Raw genomic sequence first — 19,990 nt, 5'->3', positions numbered from 1 at the left:
TTCCCTACGTCCGTGGCTCTTCCTGTTCGGTGTCCTTTCTCGGCTCGTCTTCACCTGCTTGTCCCTTCAATGTCAGCGACCCTTGGAGCTGGCCCCTTGGCTTTCTTCTGTCCCCACGCCGTCTGATCTCTGTCTGTACAGTCTAGATGCTGGGGTTTTCCTGCCTCGCTCTCCAGCCTCACCCTCCCCTCTGAGCCATTCATCCAGTGATTGTTGAGCTACCCTTGTGTGCCGGGCATCGTTCCAAGTGTTGGGATACAGAGTTGAACGAGGCATCGCGTTTTCTTGAGGAAGGCAGACTGTAGCCTTGTAAGTAATTTCAGACAGCATTTATTACTAGGAAGACACTAGGCGCTGGCAGAGACGGAGTAGCCCTGAGGTCTTAGTGAAGCTCAGGTCTGGTTGAACTGTCTCCCTGCGGAGTGGAGCTTCCTTTCTCGGCCGCTTGGTGTCCTCAGAGTGCAGTCCAGCTCCTTTGACTTTGTTTGCCCCCAGTGGCCTCTCCATTCTCACTTCCAGCCACTCCCCACTCCCCCCTTACATGGTCAGCCTCAGGCAGACTGGACTGTGTACAGGGCTGAGCATCAGTGTTTCATGTTCTGTTGCTTCTAATTTCTGGCATGAGTTTTCTGTTTGGTGTCATATTCCTTTTCTTCCTCACTCCCTGACTGCTTTGTTCTTCAGACCTGAGCTGAGACGTCACCTCTGGGAAACCTTTCATGACACGTGCAGGGTTGGGCTAATAAATCCACCAGTCCCCATCCGTCTTATTTTAGTACAACTGAAGTTCTGTGTTACCTTCAGTGTTTCACCTCAGTGTCTAGCTGGCACGTAAGGCACGTGCAGACATTTAAATATTAAGTAAGAATTGTATTCATTAAAGTTAAGGAATAAATGTTCTAAATGAAAAGAAACTTATATCAGTTACACATACATTTTTGATCTAAATTATAGGAGAGCTATGCCATTTTTGGGCCAGGACTGGAGATCTCCTGGATGGAGCTGGATTAAAACAGAAGACGGCTGGAAGAGATGTGAACCCTGGCGTGAGGGACTTGAAGGAGAGAATAACCGGTGTGGCGCCAGCCACGGCACGTGAGTCGCAGCTCAGCAGAGCCACACCGTCCCCGCCTGACTCTTACGGCTTCACCTGTTGGAGCCCATGACTTACCGCTTGGCTGAGAGTCCCCCCCCGCACCTGCACAAGGCTGGTGTAAGGAAACAAGTTACTAGCCAAAGTCTGAGCCTGGTAGATCGCCTAGTGCCCACACACAGATGCTGCCGTCTTCTTTTTAATTTGAAGCGTTTAACCCTTACAGTAGTCCGAGAGATAGGTATTATTCTTATTAACCTCCCATTACAGCTGAGGAACCTGAAGGAATTAAAAGATGTAGTTTTGGCGGCCTGTGTCAGAGGCCCATGGTGACAGTGGCTTGCGTGAGACAGGAGTATAGTCTTCTCTGTCAGAGGCGTGAGTTGGTGAGGTGGCCTTTAGCTCTGCCATCCCCAGAGGGTAGCCTCGTCGGCGGGGTTAAGGGTGGAGTTCTGCCCCCACCTCCGCGTTGCGCTTGGCACGGTAGAGGAGGAGGGTACCTGTGCCACACCTCACTGGCTGGAGTGGGAGCTGCAGGGCAGGCTGGGGGTTGTGGTCTTTCTCCAGATGAAAGTGAGAGATTGCATGGATGCAGGAGCAGGCCCGCGTGGCCGTGGTGTGCTCACCCGCAATCCCCGTCGCAAGTGTATTTGAGCATTTGGAGGATTGGGGAGGTCTGCAGACCTCTTCTCCAAAGTGTCACGCGTCTAGTCATCCATTTTACTGCATGTGTTTATCTCACATTTGCGTAACTATCAACTGTGTATTTCGAACTGACAGGTCATCTGTTTTTCTGATAGGAGTTTGGTACCTTTAGACTGGAGATTGGGGTTTGCGGTATTTAAAGCAGAAATTAATTTTATATTTAAGATTATAGGAAGGATAACATACAGTGTTCGTTGAATTTATATTGCGGCATTTCTCTGCCATTCTGAATTCTAAAATGTCAGTTTAAAAACAAGCTGTAATGCGTGAAATGGAATGTTCCTGTTACTTCTACACTAAGGAATCTGCGTGTGTGTTTCCCTCATGTATGTTCTTTATTTCCCCTCGTTCCAAACATGTTGTGAATATTGAAGAATACTTTTTTCTCGTATATGCATAGAATTAGAGAAATACATCAAGACCTGTTTTCTTTGCATGATAAACTCCATGTTCTCCTGTCTCCCTTCCCCACTTCTCCGCAGACACTTGCACTCACCTACTTCTATTCACACTTATTTGAAAATCCTTTGAAATACAAGTGGTGCTGGCAGAGGCCTCTCTGTGTGGGTGTCCTCACAGGGACAGAGGCTGTGTCACAGCAGCCGTGGACTCTCCACGGGTGAAGACACCTTGCTCCCATCCAGGTGCCTCGCAAGTCTGGGTGCCTTCTCCTTATACAAATGGTATATGTAATTACCAACCTTACGTAAACTTTACAAACAGGATGGGACCGTGGGCAGCTCACTCACTCCCTGCCAGAGAACATGGTGGGACCGTTGTAAATGAATTGTTCTCAGACCCTTGCAGTTGGACTTTTAGTTTTCATCTTTATTAAGTTCATCCTGAATCTTTATCAGCTTCATCCAGAGCACACAAAGATGTGTGGATCAGAGATGTTTTTATTAATTACCTTCTGTGAACGGAAAGAGTGTTGGTCTTCCCAACCCAGTGCTTACTCCAGACCCTTCACAGTGAGGGACCGGGAGAAGGTGACTTTGCTTTGCTTGTCCACAGAAAGGATGTGGCTGTCCCCTCCCCTCCAGAGGGGGCTCCTGGGAAACAGAAGGAGCCTGAGTCCTGCCTGTGCTCCTTTGGTGTGTAGATAAATCCCTCCATGAGCCAGACCTGAGATGCCTCTGGTTTTGTGATTACACATGCTGTTGTATGTGCTCAGTCTATACCGTATGTCAGGCATTTACTGTGTATTCCCAGTGCTGGGATCCAGCAGTAAACAGAAAGAGGCAAAACCCGTGCCTGGAGGAGCTTGCATTCTAGTGGGACAGTCAGATGAAGAACAAAAGGAGCTCCATGTGGTCTGTTCCATGTTGTAAGTGCTGTGAAGGAAAAAACCTGGGGTGGGAGGGAAGACCGTTGGGGTGGGGGTGGTACGTGGAAGTGTCGCGGGGGGGCCTCTCTGAGAAGGGTCAGCTGAGTGACACCTTGGGCACCGAGAGGGCAGCCCAGGTGGGGAAGGGAGAGCAGAGACCCCAAGGCAGGTGTCATGAACTCGGGAGCAGCGGGGACAGCGAGATGGGTGGGATGAGGGGCAGCAGGGGACCAGATTCCAGCGTGGCCATGGCTGGTCCTGAAGGGCCAGCTGGGTTTTCTCAGAGCTAGACGGGGGGGTCAGCGGTTTGGAGCAGAAAGAGGGGGCTTTTGTTCAGGTTTGTGTTTTAACAGGCTCCTTCTGGCTTTTGTGTTGGAAATGGGCTGCAGAGACGTGAGGCAGAGCAGATAGACTCATTCCTAAGAGCCTGTGTAATGACCAAGTGAGAAATGACTGTGGCTCAGAGAGGATGGAGGTGGTGGGTGATGAGAAGTACTCAGATTGAGATGTTTTGCAAGTGGAGCTGGTAGGTTGCTGAGAGGCGGAGTGGGTGGGCAGTGAGGGGGGCGTCAGCAAAGGCAGGCAGGTGTTCAGCCTGCGCAGCTGGGAGGGTGGCCGTTCATCTGATGACAGTGGAGTCTGACCGTGTACCTTCCCGTGCACGCGCGAGATCCTCAGGGCTCGTGCCCGGGAGTGGAGCTGCTAGGTCACGGGCAGGCCCACCTTCCGTTTTCCAATGAGGTGGTATCTATTTCTGCTCCTGCTGTCAGTGCATGTTCGTCTGACCACACTGCTCATCCTTTTTTCCCATTTATTTCTTGGAAATAAAACTGGGCAGAGAAGCATAAGCTCAACATCATTAGTCAGCAGGGAAGTGCAGGCAGTCTGGGAAGACACACGTCGCAGCGAGCCTGAGATCACAGTGCAATGAGGGGTCAGCAGCAGACCAGCTAGAAACGTAACGGAAGTTCCAGGGGAGTGAGACAGCCGACGTGGCCTAGACAAAAGTGTGGAGAAAGTGTTCACCTTCCAGATAAGGTGCCATGACACACCTACCACAGCGGCCACAGTTAACAAACAACAGAATGTTACAGGTGCTGGTGAGGGCAGTGCCAAGTGCTGGCAAGAATGTCCTCTCGTAAGCTTGATGGGAGTGTAGAATGGCACAGCCACTTTGCTGACTAGTGTGGTACTTTCTTATTAAGTTAAACATATAGCTGCCATATGACCCAGCATCCCAGTCCTAGGTATTTACCCAAGGAAAATGGAAGTTTATGTTTACACAATACCTGTATGTTAACGTTAATAGCAGCTTTTTTCCAGTAATTGCCAAAGCTTGGGCATCACCCATGCTGTTCAGCTCTCCAGGGGAGGGCCACTCAGGAGTGAAAGGAACGAACCGTTGATTGACACATGATGAATCTTAATTTCATCTTGCTTAGTGAGAAAAACTAAACCCAAGAGGCTTCATATTGTTTGATTCCATTTATATGGCCTTCTGGAAAAAGAAAAGCTATAGGGACAAAGGGGTGAAAAACAGACCAGTGGATGCGAGGGGTCTAGAGGTAGGGGAAGGAGTTGATTACACAGATGGCAGGAGGCTTTTTGGGGAGTGGTAGAGCTGCCCTGTAGGGAAGGCGCCGGTCCCTTTATGACTCTGCGTTCGTCAAAACCCATAGGGTTGTGCAGCACGAAAAGCAAATTTTGCTCTGTGTAAATCTTAAAAAAAAAAAACCAACCAGGATGTGTGTGACGGGGAGCTGGTCACCCAAATGATCTAAACTGTGACAGATGGATGTGATTGTGTTACGGATGAACCCCATAACCACACTGAGGTGGGTGTGGAAGAAAGGAGCTGATCTGGGAACTTGGGAAAACCATGTTGACAGGGTATTGACAGGCTATAGACAGACACTCTAGGTGGTAAATGTGCTTCTCATGCCCCAGGGTGTGGGTTAGCAATTCTGAAACTACTTTATTATGTATACTAGGGTTAAGCGAGTGAGTGAATAAAATGCAGATAACGACAGCCAGATCTCTCACTTTGGAGAAGGAAGTCACAGAGTCATGCTAGACTGTACCTTGTGGTGCTGGATTGTTGGTGGTGGTGTCAGTGTGTACTCAGGCGGTTGTTGCTCTTGTGGGTGGGTGGACAGGGATCGGTGTGTAGGTGAGTTAATATAACATGTTCCCCAGTTCTGTCTACTGGGAGGCCAAGAGTGGTGGTGCCCCAGTAGCAATGAGCAGACTGAACACCAAGATCTTGGTTTTGAAGGGTTCCTGGGGAAGTGGTTGATTCCAGAGCTGGGGTAGGGAAATATAAGCTGAGCCTAGAGCATCTTGTGGTGTCCAAAAGTAAGGAAATACGTTAAAAAGCAGGGGGGGATGGGAATATGTCAGATGTCAAAAGGGCAGAGGCCAACCTGAAAGCAGTCCAGTGGCCAAAGCTGGAGCCATTTGAGCAAAAAGCAAATAATGGTGGTATTGGATTATAACTCAAAGGAGAAGATAAATACCCCTGAGTTTATGGGATATAACACATGAATAAGTGGGGAAGAAGGGACAGCTCTTCCTGACAGAATAATTCCAGTTAGTGAATGTGGAAGGAATAGGGAAATAGAATGTCACCATTAGGACACCACAGTAATGATGGCTGCAGGCAGAGTCCACTGATAGATGCTGAGATTAGTGGGTGAGATGTTAAGGAAGAACAATATTTGCAAAGCGTCCTCCAAAATATCTATGAATTCACAAAGGGAAAACAGTAGCTTTATAGTTGAGAACCCTGGCAGATCCCTCCTTAACCGAGTGATCGAGGTGACATGACCAGGAGCAAGACACAGGGGCAGCGTGTACCCTGATCGCATAGGTCCGGATGGGGTCCTGGAACAGCAAAGGGCACCAGTGGGAGGCTGGCGAGACACAGGTCTGTGGGCGAGTCAGCGGTACCGTGCCAGCATCCACTCCTGGCTTTGGTTGCCGTCCTGCATTCATGTGAGATGGTGGGGAAGCTGGGGGAGGGGACTTTGTACTGTTGCTGCAACTCTTCTTGAAGTCTAAACCGATCTTTGAAAGTTTCTTTAAAAAGTCACCATTGAGAACATCAACAGGCAAGCCAGTGACTGGGAGAGAGTATCGTGTTTTGTAAGCTGTCACTAAGCTGTTTTCTGGGCTCCGTTCTACCTGCTCACACCTCCCTGTGACGCTGCAGCCGGTGGGCCCTGCTAGGCCCTGCCTGGGGAGGGTGCCACGGGACCTGTGGGGTGGGACTGGGGCAGCTGCTGCCGGGGCCTTTCTGTACTTGTCCCCCCAGGTCAGCAGCACTGGACTGTCCCTCCCAGCTTTTCTGACATTTGCAGACCTGGCTCATCGTGTCCCTTCAACACCAGATGCTGGTGCCCCCACCCCACCCCGCAGGTGGATCCCAGGCCCTCGGGGCTTCTCATCTGAGCTCAGACTCCAGCACCAGCCAACAGTGCTTCCTCCTGCTGGTTCCAGCCTGTGCCCTTCGTTCTCCCAGTGCAGTGTGGTGACAGCTGTTTGCAGTCACTACCTCTGGAATGCTTCAGTGTTCTTTTCGGCTTTTAGGTTACCTAGTTAACAGTGTTTTGTACATATTTGTACATTTTCATTTTAAGTTTCTCAGTTAAAATAATTGATGTGGCTTCTGTGTCCTGATTGAACCCAGCTGTTACACTGACACGCTTTTCTTCCGGGATTTTGGCAACTTAGTAAAGAGACAAGCAACTCAATTAGCAGCTGGGAGAATGACTTGGACAAACATGCAAATGGCCAGTAAGATAAAAGTTCAAATCTTTAGTTATCAGGGAAACTAAATTAAAACCCCAGTGATGTGCACCTTCTTCTTGGTTTTGCTGTAAACCTAAAACTGCTCTAAAAAATAAAGCCTTTTAAAAAAGCCGCAGTGAGGTAGAACTATCCACCCACCAGAATAGCTGAAATTAAAAAGGCTGGCAATAAATGGTGATGCAGATGTGGAGCAAACGGAACTCCCCTTTTCAGCTTTTCACCACTGAGCATGATGATAGCTGTGGGCTTATCATATATGGCCTTTATTATGGTAAGGTACGTTCCCTCTATACCCTCTTTATTGAGAGTTTTATTGTAAATGGATGTTGAATTTTGGCAAATGCTTTTTTTGCTTCTATTGAGCAATCATGTGATTTTTTTTCTTTACTTCATTTTGTTAATGTGGTGTATTACATTGTTTAATTTGCAGATGTTGAACCGTCCTTGCATCCCTAGAGTAAATCTCAGTTGGTTATGGTATATGACCCTTTTAATGTATTGTTGAATTCAGTTTGCTGGTGTTTTGTTGAGGATTTTTGCATCTGTGTTCATCATTGATATTGGCCTGTAATTTTCTTGTGGTTTGCTTGTGTGGTTTTGGTATCAGGGTAATGCTGGCCTCACAAAATAACTTTGGGAAGTGTTCCCTCCTCTTTGATTTTTTTGGAAGACTTTGAAAAGGATTGGTATTAATTTTTCTTTAAATGTTTGTTAGAATTCACTAGTGAAGCTCTCTGGTCCTGGACTTTTGTTTGTTGGGAGGTTTTTGGCTACTGATTCAATCTCCTTACTCTTAATCAGTCTGTTCAGATTTTCTCTTTCCTCATTATTTAGTCTTGGTAGGTTGTGAGTTTCTGGGAACTTAACCATTTCTTCAGGGTTGTCCAATGTGTTGGCATATAATTGTTCATAGTAGTCTCTTAAGATCCTTTATTTCAGTGGTGTGAGCTGTGATGTCTCCTCTTTCATTTCTGAATCTGAGTCCTTTCTCTTTTCTCCTTGGTGAGTCTTGCTAAATGTTTGTCAATTTTGTTTATCTTTTCAGAGAACCAGCTCTTAGTTTCATTGATCTTTTCCAGTGTCTTCCTACTATTTTTTCCATTGTGGTTTTTTTTTTTTTTTTTTTTTGGTGGTACCTGGGCCTCTCACTGTTGTGGCCTCTCCTGTTGCTGAGCACAGGCTCCGGACGCGCAGGCTTAGCGGCCATGGCTCATGGGCCCAGCCACTCCATGGCATGTGGGATCTTCCTGGACCGGGGCATGAACCCGTGTCCCCTGCATTGGCAGGCGGACTCTCAACCACTGTGCCACCAGGGAAGCCCTTTTCCATTGTTTTTAGGCTTTGTTCTTCTTTTCTAGTTCCTTGAAATGTAAAGTTACATTATTTAAGATTTCTCTTGTTTCTTGGTGTAGGCACTTATCACTATGCACTTTCCTCTGAGAATTGCTTTTGCTGTATACCCTAAGTTTTGGTATGTTGTATTTCCGTTTTCATTTGTCTCAAGGTATTTTTTTTATTTCTCCTTTGAATTCTTCTTTGGCCCATTGGTTGTTCATTAACATGTGTTTAATCTACACATATTTGTGCATTTTCCAGTCTTTGTCTTGTAATTGCTTTTTTGTTTCATATCATCAAGGTCAGAAATGTGCTTGATATGATTTCAGTCTTTTTTAAATTTGTTGAGACTTGTTTTGTGGCCTTATAATATGATCCATCCTGGAGAATGTTTCCTGTGCTCTTGAGAAGAATGTGTATTCTCTTGTTTTTGGATGGAATGTTCTATATATGTCTGTTAAGTCCATGTGGTCTAATATGTCATTTAAGTCACCTCCTATTGTTGTATTGCTATTTCTCCTTTTAGGTCTGTTAATATTTGCTTTATTTATTTAGGTGCTTCTGTGTTTACAAATGTTATATCCTCTTGTTGGTTTGATCTGCTTATCACTATATAATGACCTCCTTTGTCTCTTGTTAGAGTCTTTGTCTTAAAGTCTATTTTGTCTATTTCAGATGTAAATTTAGTTACCCCAGTTTTCTTTTGGTTTTCATTTGCCTGGACTATCTTTTTCCACTCCTTCACTTTCAGTCTTAGTGTGTCCTTGCATCTGAAGTGAGTGTCTTGTAGGCAGCATATATATTGGTCTTGTTTTTTAAATCCATGCACCCACTCTGTGTCTTTCAATTGGAGAATTTAGTCCATTTACATTTAATGTAAATATTGATTGGTATGTACTTATTGCCATTTTGTTAATTTCTGGCTGTTTTGTAATTCCTTTGTTCCTTTCTTCTTCTCTTGTTTACTTCCTTTGTGGTTTGATGACTTTCTTTAGTGGTATGCTTAGTTTCCTGTGTCTTTATCTTTTGTGTATCTACTTTAGATTTTTGCTTCGTGGTTACCACAAGCCTTACATAAAACAACTTGTATTTGTAATAGTCTGTTTTAAGTTGATAACATCTTATGTTTTGAATGCATTCTAAAGCTACATTTTTACTCTCCCTCCACGTTTTATATTTTTGGTGTCGATTGACATCTTTCTATGTTGTGTATCCATTAACAAATTATTGTAGTCATAGTTATTTTTACTACTAATATTTTTGGTTTTTAACCTGCATACTGTCTTTATGAGTGAGTAACCCATTGCCTTTACATTAGATTATTCTTAATTTTACTATATTTTTACCTTTACAAGTGAGATTTATACTTTCATGTTTTGCTCTTTGTATTTAGCACCCTTTCATTTCAGCTTAAAGGCATTCCTTTAATATTTCTTGTAGGGCTGTTCTAGTCATGATGAACTCCTTTAACTTTTGCTTCTCTGGAAAATTCTTTATTTCTTCTCAATTCTGAAGGACAATTTACTGAGTAGAGTATTCTTGGTTGGTAGTTTTTTGTTTTTTGTTTTTTTTTTTCAGCACTTTGAATATATTGTTCCACTCCCTTCTGGCCTGCAGAGTTGCTACAGAAAAATCTGCTGATATTCTTATGGAGATTCCCTTGTATGTAAGGAATTGTTTTTCTCTTGCTGGTTTTAAGATTCTTCTCTTGTTTTTAACTTTTGACACTTTAATTATAATGTATCTTGGTGTGGCTTTCTTTGGGTTCATCTTATATGGAACTCTCTGAGCTCCCTGGATCTGAATGTGTGTTTCTTTCTCCAGGTTAGGGAAGTTTACAGCCATTATTTCTTCAAGTAAGTTTTCTGCCTTTCTCTCTTCTCCTCTGGGACCCCTGTAATGTGAATGTTGGTCTGCTTGATGTTGTCCCATAATGCCTTAAGGTATCTTCATTCTTTTTCATTCTTTTTTCTTTTGGCTGCTCTGATTGGGTGAGTTCCACTCCCTGTCTTTGAGTCACTGACATTTTCTTCCACTTCATTTAGTCTGCTTTGAAACCCCTCTGTTGTATTTTTCAGCTCAGTTATTGTATTCTTCTTCTTTGTGACATCTATTAGGTACTCTTATATTTTCTATCTCTTTGTTGAAATTCTTATTTTGTTCATCATTTATCCTTCTCCAGAGCTCAGTGAGCATCTTCATGACCATTATTTTGAACCCTTTATCAGGTAAATTACTTATTTCCATTTTATTAAGGTTTTTTTCCCTGAGGTTTTATCTCGTTCTTTCATTTGGAACATAGTCCTCTGTTTCTTCATTTTCCTTGACTCTCTGTGTTGGTTTCTGTGCATTAGATAAAACAGCCACCTCCTCCAGTCTTGAAGGAGTGGCCTGGTGTAGGAGATGAACCTTACTGTTCAACCCTGCCCCAGCTCTTGGTTGTCTCTCAAACCTCTGTGATTGTCCAATCAGCCTACTTTATTTTTAGTCTCTCTCAGTAGTTGAGGGTGTGCCAAAGGGGAGTAATCAGTTGTTACCTAGATTCAAGCTGATTGGAAGCCAGACCCTGAGGCAGCAGCTTTTGAAGTATGCACATATACTCTCAGGGGAGGACTGGGAGGTGGGCTTTTCTGTCGGTTTCCTCTGAGTTGAGCCCTGGGGTAGCCAGTTAAGAATGGTTTCCTTCTCTGCTATTGTCCTGTTGAACCCATGAACACAGCGCCACTGGCCACCAGAGCCAGGCTATCAAGGGTTGGGTTCTCTGGGCAGCAGCCATGACAGTCTGCGTACCAGATGTGTGCATTGTTCCTCACTCAGAGATGCTGATGACCCACAGTGGGGCAGGGAGAGAGTATGAATGTGGCGCCTGCCAGGCTCCTGTCTCTAGAGAGGGTTGCAGTCAGCCCCCAGATGAGTATTTCATTAGCACCCTGCCCCTCCGGCCATGGCTGAAGGTAAACTGACAAGCCTCTTTCACAGGGAGGCTGGTGCATTTTGGGCTGAGGTCTCTGTACTGTGTTCTGGAGGCAGCTGGTGGAGAGCTCTCACTGGATGTCTGGGGGCTTGTCTCTCAGGTGCAGGTCTTAAAAGTTGGGGTGCTGATGTGGGTTCACGTCTCTCACCCCTCAGGGAGAAGCTCCAGGCTGGGAGTTCCCTCCCGACTCTGGGCAGCCCCTCAGGGCTGAGGTTTGTGGTGAGATGTGTCAGGGCCTCTCCTACCCACTTAAATGTGTTGTTTTCTTGTTCAGCTGATGTGTAGGGGTGCTCTGCTGGTTGGGGGTTTTCCCCAGGGAAAATTGTTCCATATGTAGCTGTCAATTCCGTGTGTCTGCAAGGAGGTGAGTTTGGGGTCCTCCTTTGTCACCATCTTGAACTGGACCAGAGGCAGTTTTCATGAGGTTTTATAATTTGTTTCAATATCAGGTAGGACTAGACTTCTCCCACTGCTGTTCTTGTTCTGAATTGTCTCCTAATTCTTCCTCACTTTCTTCTTAAATGAACTTTGTATTTAACTAGCTCTAAGGGAAAAATCTGATTTTTTTTATTGGTCAAATTTATATTTTTAAAAAACTTGTTTCATTTCTTCCCATTTATTTACAAAGAGTTTTACAAAGTAGCCTTTTACAATTTTTAAAATTTCCTGTCTGCGTTTGTAATTTTCTTCTTGTCATTAATTTTATATAGTGTACTTTCTCTGTTTTGTCTGATAAGATATCTAGTGGTTTATCTTGCTGGTTTGTTTTGTCCAGTGAACCAGCTTTGGGGCTCATTTTTCAGTTCTACTCTTTTACTATTTATTAATACCTGTTTTGTCTTTTTTTTTTTTTTTTTTTTTAATTTATTTGGCTGCGCTGGGTCTTAGTTGCAGCACACAGGATCTTTTAGTTACGGCATGTGGGATCTAGTTCCCTGAGCAGGGATTGAACCCAGGCCCCCTGTACTGGGAGTGTGGAGCCTTAGACACTGGACCACCAGGGAAGGCCTCACCTGTTTTTATCTTTAACAATTCTGTCTTTTTGTTCACTTACTCTTTTTCTAGCTTTCAAGTTGTATGTTTATATTATTTACGTTTTTATCGATATATGTATTTAATGCTATAAAGTTTCCTGTCACAGTTGTCTTTCTTGGGTCCTGTAAATGCTGATGTGTACGTCCCCATCCTTTTATATGTGTGTGTATTCAGTATGGTGTTTGTTTTGCTTTGTGAGCCAACCCCAAACACTTTTCCTTTAAAAGTGAGCCAACCCCCTTCACACTTACTGCTCCGTTTGGCCTCAGTTCCCTGAAATTAATGTTTTGGATGTACAGTACACATTTGCATCTGTATCTCTCTGTCTTTATTTATGTTCACGTCTCTCATACACACAACAGAGAGTCTGGCCCCTTGTGTTTTATTTGCTTTTACTCTTTTGACATTTAGGAAGTTTTTTACCTCTTATTTTCACCTTTATGCTAATACCTTTGTGTAGTATCCTTGGTTTCTTCTTTTTGAACACTGACTGTTGGCTCCGTACAACGTGTAATATTGCAGTTAGCTGCTGACCTGTCTCTGCTGCTCTCGCCTACCTTGTTAGTCATTGTTCTCTGCTATGTGTCTTATAGCCATCACTTGCTGTGTCTTTTCTGTCATCAGGGACCCTTCGTGTACGTGTAGAAACATGTAATTCTACAAGTACATACGTGGTACTCGTTTAACACCAGCCTTCTTGCCTCTGCCTCTCTAGTCCTGGTGGCCTCCCGAGCTCATTCTGTAGTGGATTCTCCACTGATTTCCTGGTTGCAGTGCTTCTCTGTTCATGCACATTCATAACGTTTGTCGCGACCTTTACCTTTAAGACTGGGTTTATCTAAATGATAAATTCTTGACTCACTTGAGTATGTTAACTATGTCACCTGAACCCATTCCATTCCTGGCCTGTGATTCCTCCTACAGAACTGCTGTCAGATCTTTGTGTCTTTCTCACGTTATGGACGTGCATTCTTGGAGTAAGTGGGAGTGTGACCGTCATGAGGTGCTCGGTGGGTCTGTCATTCAGGCGAGGCAGCAGGTTGGAGGCAAGCCGTCAGAGCACGCCTCTGGGGCGTCGGTGGAATGCAGAGGGTGGCCGCTATGCCCTCATGCCTTCCCGGCTCTCTCTCATGGAGTCTGCAGCTGCTGTGGTTGGACTTCTTACACAGCCCTTCTCCGAGAGAGCTCCCTCTGGAGCCTCTGAAAGACGGTGTTCCCCTCGCCAAGTTGCATGAGGGTGTCCACTGCTTCTCCCGCTGGCAGAGCCATGGGGCTGCCTGGGCCGCTGTCCACCTTGGTCTTCAGTATCCCATCCTGCCATCTGCCTGCTGCTCCCTTCATGCATCATGTCTGCATCAGATTCCTTAAGCATGTCACATGAGATGTTTAGGACAGAAGTGCTAATGCTAAAACCAAACAGGTTTTGCATTATTTTTTAACTTAAAAAAATTGGACCTTTTTTTAAATATCTTTTTTGCAAGAGAGGCTAATAATACACTGATGCAAAAGTGACTTTATATCAGGAAAACAAACATGAATATTTGGCCAGGAGGAGAAAGTAATATAACCCTGACCCTTTGTGGGTAATGTGAGGGTAAAAAGCTAATAGGTGACCGACATACAACTGAAAACAGTAACCTGGGACTGTCAGAGCAGAGACTGTGGCCCTGCTGGGAGAGAAGTTTCTTTCACTGAGAGAAACGCCCGTGGAAGTCAGCTTGGCAGTCAGTTACTGGTGACTGTGTCTCAGGGGTTCCTCTGTTCTGTTTTTTGGTCAAATGATCACATTTTGTTTGTCATGTTTACTTTGCTGTGTTAAATATTTCATTTCGCTGAGTTCTTCCCAGAGTCTCCTCTATTTGTATGGTAGAATTGATAGCCCGTATGTGCTTTCAAGAGCAATACCAGCTGAAGTAATTTAAGATAGAGAATTGTATTAGTTTTCTAGGGTTGCCATACTGAAAACCCAGTGGTGTAAGACAACAGAAATTTTTTCCTTGCAGTGTGGAGGCCAGAAGTCCGAAATGCAGGTGTCAGCAGGGGTGGTCCCTTCTGGAGGCTCTTTGGGAGAATTTCTAGCTTCTGGGGTTGCCAGCAGTGCTCGCCGTCCTTCAGCTCCAGTCTCTGCCTCTGCTGTCACTCGGCCGTTGTCCCTTGGCTGCTGTCACCCGCCATCCGCCCGTGTCTGTCCTGTGTGGCCTCTCCCCATATAAGGTTTAGGGACCATCTGGTTAATCCAGGATGATTTTGTCTTGAGATCCTTCATGTAATTGTATTTGCAAAGACCCTCATATTCACAAGTTCCAGGGGTTAGGACTTAGACATATTTGAGGGGGCCACTATTTAACCCAAGGCAGTAATAAATATTTCTGGTTTAGTACAGTTTTTAAGATTCTGATTTCAAGCAATTGGGTGGGGATGGATGCTGCAGTTTCCCCTCCTATGCAAAATCCTAGAAATGATTTTTTTAAAAGGTATATATTATCTTAAATACTGTAAATATACATTGTACTTGAGAAAAAATGGGGAGCGCAACTCTCAGTGTCTTGGTGCACCCGACAGGGTAAGGAGTCTGTGAGACACGCTTGCATGGTCTGTAGCCGAAGGGCTTCCCAGTGGGGAGAGTGTGGGGTGGGGAGAGTGTGGGGTGGCTGCAGCAGGGGGCTCCTCCCAGGGACAGCCTCGGGGTATTTACTTGAGAAATGCAGTAGGAGCAACCAACCGACAGAACACGTGCTGGGCATCCCTCCCTCCCCCAGGCCGTGGAGGTATCTGACGCCAGCACGGAGCAGTGATGTGGTCAGGCAGCACCATAGGTGGCCGGGGTGCCCACAGTTCCAGATCTGGGATACACACGGGCCAATAGCACAGCCCACCTATTCCCCATCTCTCCCTGAGGACCAGGCAGGGGCACCCAGGCAGCAGTGTCTGCCCCTCCCCCAGCCAGGGCTTAGTCCAGCAGGAGTCCCTGCCTTCTGGGCACCTTTAAGAGACATCGGATGCTGATGGGAACGCCCCGCCCTGGAGAACTTATCCATGAAGAAACACTAATTACACAGATCACAGCAGGACTAAGTATCATCCTGAGACATTTACACCTGAAATGATAGCCGGTCTGGGATTTATGTCAAAATAATTGAAGTGAGTCCCTGGCCAAGAAACGGGTGGAGAGAGAGATGAGGTTAGATGGGTCATGAGTTGATGATCGTTGAATGATGAATTGCCACCCAGAATGGAGGGGAGGGTAGTAATGAGGTTAATTCCTTGTCTCTTACAGGCAACTCAAAACAGAGGTATGTGCCTGGGTTTTTTGTTTTGGTTTGGTTTGAATTATAAAATTAGCAACCAGAACAAGTGAAGATAGAAATAATGAAAATTTACCCAATTCTCAGGCGTGATATTGGCAAGGGAGACTTTTCATTTTATACTTGGTTTTTTTTTATTAGCACAAATTACCTTTATAAATATTAAAATGTAAATCATTCACAAATGTTGGTAATTTTTCTTACTAATTACAAAACTTCTGTGACTTGTCTTACAACATTACAGTTACGAACTGCTGATTAACCATTTTCAAACCCGGAGGTTTAACCCTCCCTTGTCTTATTTCCTAGAATTGGGTGGAAATGATTGGAAGGTGATAGCCCATCACAGAGTATTGTGCTGACCCGAGAAAGGTCTGGGGATGACGCTTAAGACCATGTTGTGTGGCTCTTGAGAAAAATGTCACCAGTTGTCTAATGGGTCATCACTAGGGTGAGGATCCTAAGGTGGGAAAAGGTGAGGTCACCCTTGGGCAGTGTTAAAAGCCGCAGGCTGACGTCAAGGCGCGAGTTAGGAGAAGAGAGGAGCTTCTTTCCTCGGCCCTTGGTTATTTCTGTCAGGAGATGTTTTTTTTTAATTGAAGTCTAGTTGATTTACAATATTGTGTCAGCTTCAGGCGTACAGCAGAGTGATTCAGTTACACATATATCCGTACGTATCTATTCTTTTTCTAATTATTTTCCACTGTATGTTATTACAAGATAGTGAATACAGTTCCCTGTGCTATACGGTAGGTCCTGCTGTTTACCTGTATGTCAGGAGATGTTTTTGATGGTTCTTCCCCACACGCATCCTTGCCTTGGTTGGAAATGGACGTGGGGTGTGGGGAAGCCATGCACCTTTGGTGGGTTTATCAGAAAGACATTCCCGAGAGAGAGGGTGACAGGGTTCTGGTGGAGTGCCGAGCGGTGGGCGTGGAGGGCTGAGAGTGTCGCCTTCGTAAGTCAACACGGTTGAAATGTATAGAGGTCTGTGCTTCCTTCCTGTACGTCTGTCCCCTGGGCCTGTTGCCTCCCTTCAGACGGCCCAGCCCTCCCAGGGCAGAGTCAGGGCAGAGCACACGTGGGCGCTTGCCCAGTGCCCCTCGCTTGCCTGCGCCTAGCCGGACACGGCTCCCTCTCCCAGGAGATACCGGGCAGCTCCCTTGTCTCCTGGTGCCTGGTTTCCTTTCTGCGATGCTATTTCTGGAGAGCAGTGTACTTCTGCTTTCCCTTGATGCCTTTGTGATTGTAGCTGGAAAAGCTGTTCCCATTTGAAATCTTCTGCCTTCAGTGTTTGAATCAATGACAACAAACCACTGTGAGATACAGCCAGGATCAACCCATTTCTATGAATTGGTATTATTTAACGCCTGCCACTGAATGTTAAGTTGTTTGTTTTTTCTAAATGCACTTTTGCTTGTCTTCATGATTTACGACTATTGCCAGTGTTCTTTAAGTCTATTCTGATGGTGATAAATGGATTCATTTGGGAAAATCAGCCGTTTTGATTAAAAGTGAATACAGGTTAGTGGAAGGAGCTTGTGTACAATTTTCTTGTCAAAAAGTGGCGACGAGGCAGCCAGCAGGGTTACTCCCTCGGCTTTGAGTATCAGTCCCTGGCCCTCCGCTAGCCAGCTCATCTCCACAGAGCCCCTGCTTGCTGTCAGACTGAAAACAATCCAGCTGTCAGTGTGCTGAAAATAAAAATTGTGTGCATCTTTAGTTTTGAGGGGGTGGACTGCTTTTCGCGTAGTCTTATTTATTTTTTACTACAAGGAAGAAATTTTTTTAAAAATGTGTTCAAGTTGTTTAGTTATCACCTTATGATTTTATTTTCTTATTTTATCCAAATGAAAAAAAAAGAAAAAAATGGGAAAGCTTTGAATTAGATGTATTTAAGTGGAAAAAAGAAATGTTTTACTTCATCTGGCTTCAGTTAAGTGCCTTAACAGGTAGCATTAGTTGGTTGATGCTTAGTAAGGAAATACAGTAGTAGTTCCAGTTAAGACTTTGGAAGTATGGGGACAAAGAGAAATGTTGAGTTTACTCAGCACTGGGTCAGGGATATAGCAGATCATTAGTATTAGGTATCATGTTGTCACATTAACTATTTTCCAGAGTATAAACTATAAAACTATAAGTTTTAAAGTCTGAAACTACCTTGGTTGAGCATTTCAAAATCCTTAGACGATTCTAAAACTTGTGCATCACTACCTGATACAGCATTCTGAGAAGAACCAGGATAAATCTCAGGTTTCTCAAAACAAGCAAAAAACGTAGACATTAGCCTTGTAATTTCAAACCTGTGATTTGTTGCTTTGAAAATTAAGGATTGCTTTCAGAATTTAACATGATTTTTATTCTGGGCTCCTGAATTGAAAACCAAATATTTCTTTTTTCTTTTTAACAAAAGAAAATCCAGATGAAGAAACCCCTGTAAAAATATTTTAATAAAATGTATCTTTATTTCAGTATCTTAAATAGTGAAGATGAAGAAATATTCAATAATGAAGAGCATGAATATGCATCCAAAAAAAGGAAAAAGGACCATTTTAGAAATGACAAAAGTACTCAGTGTAAGAACATTTTCATTAATAATTTCATATTTACTTGTTGAATATGTTGATAAATTGAATTGCATTGACAGTGCTATATTATGACGTAAATGCTGATACAGTTATATACGTAGCAGCACTGTATCCAGAGTTGCCCACTGACTTAGTGGTCAGATATTTGCAGCTCAACCATTTAGTTTAGTAAGTCATTAGTAAGATTTGCTACAGTGAAACCAAAGACAGGAAAACCTACAAAACAGCCTCTGTGTCTGAATGTTGAATAGCAGTCCTGAATTCAGGTCCATTCACTCCCAAGCAGTAAGGCCGAACCTTAGGGACCTTGACATTGGGCTTTGCTGCAGGAGACGCTGCTGATTCGGAGCCGAAGGTAGACATGGTCAGAGCTGGAGCCATGCAGGCGGGATGGGGATGGGGAGGCTCTGAAAGGGCCCCTGTGCAGATGCCCAGACTTGAGTCCCTGAGACCCTGTTAGTGAATTCAGTCGTGCGCCCTCTGGAGGCCGCCGTGGACAATGTACTCGTGATCCTCAAAGCTCTGGGATGTGAGTTACTTGGAAAGTGTATTTAAGTGGAACACACCATACGGGGCCATGAAAGAGGAAGAGAACTTTTATTAGGGTGTATACCAAATGCACTTTTATAGCCATTTATGTTTGGATATGACTGAAGTCACTTGGTGACACTATTTTCTTCCAAGTTACCTAGACGTGGTACTGTCATAAATCATCTTTCACGTAAAGATGTTTCAGTACCCCTTAAACTGATATTAGGAAACGAAGCAATTCTGGTTGCATTTAGCCAAGTCAAAGCATCTCTTATCTATATGATGTCAGATAATTTTGTTAGCATGTGCCACTGTTGAAGTTCCTTAAAATCTTCATTTTGTAATGATTCACCAGCTTTTAAAAACAAAGTTAATTTTTATTCTAGGTTTTTATCGTGAAAAATGGATCTATGTCCATAAAGAAAGCACAAGAGAAGTAAGTATTCTATTATAAATAAGAGTATGTTTTGTATTGTTACTGTTGAATATGTGATGTTACATTAAATTGTTTCTTTTGCAATATCACACGTGTGTCCACATTCTAAGAGGTGAAAGCATAAGAGGGTCTTGAGACAGTGTTTCGTGTGTGTGGTGTATGTCAATGCCCTGTACGAATCTGAATCAGCGGAGGGCTGTTTCAGGAGAAGTATGGCCCCTCAGGTACTTTGATATTTCCTCCCCTGCCCTCCCCAAAAGCTGTTCATAGTGAGCCTCTGGTACTAGTACGGCTGTGTCTTGGCTCTCCTGTGTTTTGGGTTGGTGAGAACAGTTTGTAAACCCATTTATTTTGTAGAGTAGTAGCTAAGGTGATGGTAGTTAAGCTGGAATCTGCAAAGAGCAGTTGAGCCCTGCCTGCCTTTCTTTTGCGAAAGGTCTGTTCACCTCAGCTCTGCATGTTTCCTTTTTCTCTTGGTGTCTGGAGAAGCTTGCTTCCATCTGTTGTCTGAGAAAGTCTGCATTGGCCTTATTTTGCAACAATGGGGGGAAATATTCGGGGAGCAGTTGTTTAGCACATGGACTATGTTAGCGTAAGGTAGGGTTCCAGAGGTGTTAGCAGTGGGTGTTCCGAAGCCAGCCCAGCTTCCTAGAAGCTTAAGGATTAGATTCTGAGATAGAAAATTTATCCGACCTGTTTGGCGATGGTTAACATTGTTAAATGGGTATGGAACCACTCTAACCCGTGACATACACTCCAGTACACCATTGGAAGGTGTTTGGCGAATCTGACTGAGTTTGAGCTTATGAAAGACTGTTAGACATTTGGACTTCCCTGGTGGTGCAGTGGTT

General features: G+C 44.4%; 1 protein-coding gene across 3 annotated transcripts in view; it reads left to right on the top strand.

Annotated features, from left to right (window-relative positions):
* Window positions 1–953: 953 nt before the first annotated feature.
* The window catches only part of FBXO25 (F-box protein 25), a 43,124-nt gene continuing 24,087 nt past the window's right edge, over window positions 954–19,990 (top strand). For 2 of the 3 annotated variants that reach the window (XM_007469539.1, XM_007469540.1), the window contains exons 1-3: window positions 961–1,095; window positions 18,057–18,160; window positions 19,090–19,139. In XM_007469539.1, coding sequence (XP_007469601.1) covers window positions 962–1,095; window positions 18,057–18,160; window positions 19,090–19,139 — 288 coding nt within the window. In that variant the 5' untranslated portion in view covers window position 961. Of the gene's footprint in view, window positions 1,096–18,056; window positions 18,161–19,089; window positions 19,140–19,990 lie in introns of all 3 variants that reach the window. The other variant, XM_007469541.1, reaches the window with a different exon arrangement.

This window comes from Lipotes vexillifer, unplaced genomic scaffold, assembly GCF_000442215.2.
Source record: "Lipotes vexillifer unplaced genomic scaffold, Lipotes_vexillifer_v1.1 scaffold2059, whole genome shotgun sequence".
Classification (NCBI taxonomy): domain Eukaryota; kingdom Metazoa; phylum Chordata; class Mammalia; order Artiodactyla; family Lipotidae; genus Lipotes; species Lipotes vexillifer.
Note: the sequence above shows the minus strand (reverse complement) of the source record. Positions and strands in the feature narration are given on the sequence as shown.